General features: G+C 36.4%; 1 protein-coding gene across 2 annotated transcripts in view; it reads right to left on the bottom strand.

The window, feature by feature from the left end:
• The window catches only part of LOC111870024 (transcription factor MafK), an 11,253-nt gene that overhangs the window by 2,579 nt on the left and 3,600 nt on the right, over window positions 1-5,074 (bottom strand). Inside the window, exons 1-2 of one of the 2 annotated variants that reach the window (XM_023861965.2) lie at window positions 4,061-4,733; window positions 1,845-2,011 (exon numbers count right to left, since the gene is read on the bottom strand). In XM_023861965.2, coding sequence (XP_023717733.1) covers window positions 1,845-2,011; window positions 4,061-4,111 — 218 coding nt within the window. In that variant the 5' untranslated portion in view covers window positions 4,112-4,733. Of the gene's footprint in view, window positions 1-1,844; window positions 2,012-4,060; window positions 4,734-5,074 lie in introns of those variants that run through there. The other variant, XM_023861966.2, reaches the window with a different exon arrangement.

Below are 5,074 nucleotides of genomic sequence, written 5' to 3'. Positions count from 1 at the left end.
AAGATCAGTGCTATGTTATGCCGCTGAGACCTGGCCACTGTCAAAATCGGATGAAAGACTGTTAAGTATATTTGAAAGGAGGATCTTGAGATATATCTTTGGACCAGTGGAAGAAAATGGAATATGTAGGAAGAGATATAACCATGAGCTATACCAACTATTTAATGAACAAGACATTATTGGATTTATAAAGGTGAAAAGGCTTGAATGGGCTGGACACATAATACGTGCCGGCGAGAATAGAACCATCAAGAAAATGCTTAACACCAAACCAGAAGGAAATAGGAGAGTGGGAAGACCAAGGTTAAGATGGGAAGAATGTGTGTGGCAGGACATAAGAATTTTGGGTATAAAGAACTGGAGGAATGTAGCATCGAACAGAGAAGAATGGCGAGCAATCTTGAGGAAGGCCAGGGCTCACAAAGGGCTGTCATGCCAGTGATGATGATGATGTATATTTAGTAAAAATCCTGTTCAATAAGTAGGGTTTCCTAGGTCATACAATTTAAATGAGAAGTCATTACAATGTTAATTGTAGCTCTTTTATTCTGCTGAAGTATTTTTCAGCATAATCCCTGAGCACACTGATGCATTTGTCCCACCTTGGCAAGAGTTTAAAAATTCTGTTGCAGTAGAAATTAGGTTCGTGCATTCAAAATTCACCAATAGTCATTTCCACTTCTTCAATACTGTGGAACTGGTAACCTCCCAAATGTTGTTACATGTTACGCCTACCCATACCTAGTGCTACCACCTGCGAAAAATCAAAATCCTTCATTAACACAAATTTTATAGGCTCAGGAACCCTACTTATTGAACATCCCTCATATTTGTGTATTTAACTGTTCATTCCTTTAATATATTCAAATTTATCACACCTGAGACACAGTGCGGTTGCATTTTACATGAGGATGCATTCATAAAAGCCTCATATAAGTCAAGACAAGTTTTCTCAAAGAAAATAAATGTAAAGTCAGGGTGATATTGGAATTCACATTATTTCAAACTTTGCGCACTAAGTGAGTGTTTAATAATATTTTTTATATTACTTCAAATATGCATAAAATGTGACAGCACTGTAATATTTGAAATGTGTTCTAAAATCTTGCTCATTCATATCAGAGAATTTATTTTCCAAGTAGCAATGCAGTTTCTGAAATAATGTTAATATGTGCACACTCTGATAGTGAGGCAAGAACTGGTCTTACCCAGTGTTCTACAGGTCATAATAACATTTATTTTTTATGTTTTCCCATTCCACTACCTTATGCAGCCTAAAGATGTACCAAGCTTTACCACTGCTCACTAAACACTTTACTTTTTTTATTGCTAGTGGAGTGGGACTAAGTCCCTTGTACTGTGGCCACTTCTGGCCTATTGTACCAGCCCCAGATGACAGGTGAGGGTGATTGTGGAGCAATTGATGGAATGAAGATTGGCAGGGGAAACTGAAGTACTTGGAGAAAACCTGCCCCAGAGCCACTTTATCCACCACAAATCCCACTTGAGCAGACCCGGGATCGAACCCAGGCTGCTGCAGTGGAAAGCCAGCGAGTATCGCTTAAACTATGGCATAGCCGAACACTTTAGTTACTATACATTCAATTGACCAAATCCTTCCAGCTGCACTATGGTGCTGGGGTCGACCACTTGAGTAACAGAAATAAGTACCAGGAATATTCTTGGAATGTTCTTGGGGGTAAAGGGCGGCCAGCATGTAGGGCTGACAACCTTGCCGCCATCTGTGAGCCGAGTGTCTAAAAAATGTGGGAACCTCAACAGCCTGTTACAGAGATACCTTTACCTTACTTTTATTTTACCTTTACTTTACAATGTAAACTGACCTTGCTGCATATCCCCTATTTTTAAGTGTACGTCTTCGCTGTTTCATGCGAACTATTTCATCCCGAGTCAATCCTCTCATTTTCAGCTGACGGTTGAGATCTCGAACAGAGATTGTAACCAGCTCATCATCACTGATATCAAGTACAGGTCCAGGGGATAATGGTGCCTGGAGAAAAATAAGTGACATATAACACACACACAGAATTCAGCAAACATTATGATAAAGAGGCACTGCCAAATTGTATCAATCAATCAGTTTATTTGTTCCGAGAATCCATATTTGGAGATACAACCTCCGGATATAGAACAAGTCAGTTACTACATATTAAAATAACATACATATCATACACGAGTCAGCAATACTATGAAACTTAACTACCTACAGATTTCATACAAACCAATCATACACTACACTGTCCCGCTTTCAAAAATTCAATACCAAAAGAAACCCAACATCCAACATTTTCTTTTATAGATCAAGTGAGGACAAGATATTTGTCTTAACATGAAACCATAATACACTCACTTCAGAATTTTAGGGACATAAATTCATCAACAGAATAAATGGAATGTTTCAACAGATTTTAAGTCTCTTAAAAGTTTTTTTTTTATTTAATCTGCTCAGGGACCTTATTATACAAGGTGATACCCATATTTATAATGCTTTTCTAAAAAAGAACTGTACTGCAATGATTTATATGTAAATTTAATTTTCTTTGGGCGTTGTAATTATGGATGTCACATACATATCCTACATGAGTCAGCAGTACATTTATATGTGGCTATCATGCTTTCAGATAAACATATATCTTCTAGAGTGCGAGAAAAACTTACGAAGACTACATGCAATTGGAACTGAATAATCCACCCAGTATGGAAAAAAGTAAAATCTTCAGTAAGAGAACTATCAAATAATGGCCACCAATCCAAGAGCAGAGGAACATCCACTGCTGGAAGATGTTACCAAGCAGCACAGTGAAGACTGTGACTTAGAACACTAGTCTGTTTACAAAAACAACCAAAATATTATCACCAGTACAGGTACAATAGGACATATAGAAGCTGACGTGCCGAGGGGACCTAATATGGATTCCACCTTACACTATATGAAATCTTAACTATTGTAATCTACTGTAATCTATTGTAAACAATTTTAAGTAATGTAACTTTATTCTCTTATTGTAATCAGCCAATGTACAATAACTGACTTGTCCTATATCATGTAACAATGATCTATTGAGACGAAATAAATAAATAAGACCTGATTTCTTGTATGAACTTCATCGGGATGATCTAAACAGAAAAGGGTGAAAAATGGGACAGATATTTACAACTGAATACTGTACTTTTCACCTGCTGATATTATTCCACTTTTTAATGTGTATTTAGTTTAAATAAAGCAACAATGCTCATTTTAGTTTCTATACTAATACTAGGTTTCAAAAGAAAGTAGCCTAGTATGGCTATGATTATAGTACAAAACATGATTTAGAAGCCCCTCCACAACTTACTTTCACTGCTCTCAACACTCCCTCCAACGGTCTGCACCCTTCTATGCATTTCTTCACTAACCTTCTCAGGCAAATGTCCACAGTACCAGTCATGGATGCAAACACAGCATTTGTATCATGTTTCTGACAAATTTAATAATTTAAAAATGTCCTATAACCAGTGTTTGAGGAGGCAGACGTCCATCTTTTACATTTCCTTCATGTCTAAGCACATATATCAGACATCTCATCTCATTTATTTACATTCCATAAATCCACTACATATAGGATAAGGAATTAGTCATTGATAGTACAAATAACACTACATAGAAATAACAGTATAAGATTCATTACATTATTCAATACCATAATAGATCACAGTTAATTACTGGAGTCAAATTTACAATTAAAGTATTCTTCCAAGGAATAAAACGAGTTCATCAACAAAAATCTTCTTAAACAATTTTAAAATGTTAACATCTTGAGCCAAGTTCCTTATATTAGGAGGAATACATACAATAATTTATGCACTGATGTGTTCTGAAGTCATGCACAACGAATCATATTAACGTCATCTTTCCAACTCCTGCTTGCATTCAAATACAGAAGTCTATATGGTGTTACGAAAAAATTTAAGATCTATTACCATGATCCTTTATTTACTCCACTTCAATATCACATTTTCAATAAACTCTACCAGAACACTACCAAAAGTTCTTCCTCACCTGACTTCCATGGCTAGCTTTTCTGTCGCCTTTTTTACCTTCGGGAGGCATTGTTAAATGGTCACATACCTTCTGCGTATATTTCTAGCGGTTCTCAACACCGCAGCACAAATATTGCTTAGTCATCATAATATGCAAGATGGACAAGATCACAATCACCTTACAGTGAGACTTCCTGATGAAATTTTTTCTGCAGCCATAACGTTAAATGATTTAGATATCAGGTATTACATTACGATAAAGGAAAATTACTCTGCTCCTTTGCTTCAAAATACCGCTTTTATACAGCTTAGTAATATACGAACAACATAACATGGCCATAACACCAAATACCAAAATTTCAAATAGCAATCTCTGAGCAATCCAAAGAAGAATGGAATTAAAGGTATGACGGGTATGACGTCGGACAACGTTTATACATTGTTTTCGCGGAACATTCGAATACCCGTTCAGCAAAGAAACGGCGGTGTTCTTTCCTTAAGGGAAAATTACACAGTGACATCGCTTCACGTTGTGATACGTTATCATTTGCAACATGCCTGTAACATGAAATGCCATGCTAACACAATGGAATGTAAAAAATTAAGGCATTGTTGACGTCTTGGTTTGCAAACGGTTTATATGTAACAAACTTTTAAATTTTATTTCATAACTCAGAAGTGAATTAGTGTTGGGTGTATATTTATTGACAGTGTGCTTTAGGGTAGTTTATGTGGTGATTGGTATGTTGAAAATCTTACATGCTACTTCTCTATACAGGGATTCCGGAAATACTGGGCACAGCATTGCTGAAATCTGAATGCCATGCCATCATGAATAAATATCCAGAAGGAAGTTCTGTAGTGCAACAAATATACAGAGTACTCAGTAACATTGATGACCTTAATGGATGCACACCAGCTAATGTGGGGACGTTCTGAGTGGACCTCTATTGTGAATAGTATGGAGGAGAACAGAGCAAACTTTTGTAAAGTTGTAAGATTTGAGGCTTTAATGCCATGACTATGAAGAAAG

The sequence above is a fragment of the Cryptotermes secundus genome, unplaced genomic scaffold (assembly GCF_002891405.2).
Source record: "Cryptotermes secundus unplaced genomic scaffold, Csec_1.0 scaffold109, whole genome shotgun sequence".
Lineage (NCBI taxonomy): Eukaryota > Metazoa > Arthropoda > Insecta > Blattodea > Kalotermitidae > Cryptotermes > Cryptotermes secundus.
This window is presented reverse-complemented; position numbering and strand designations above follow the sequence as displayed.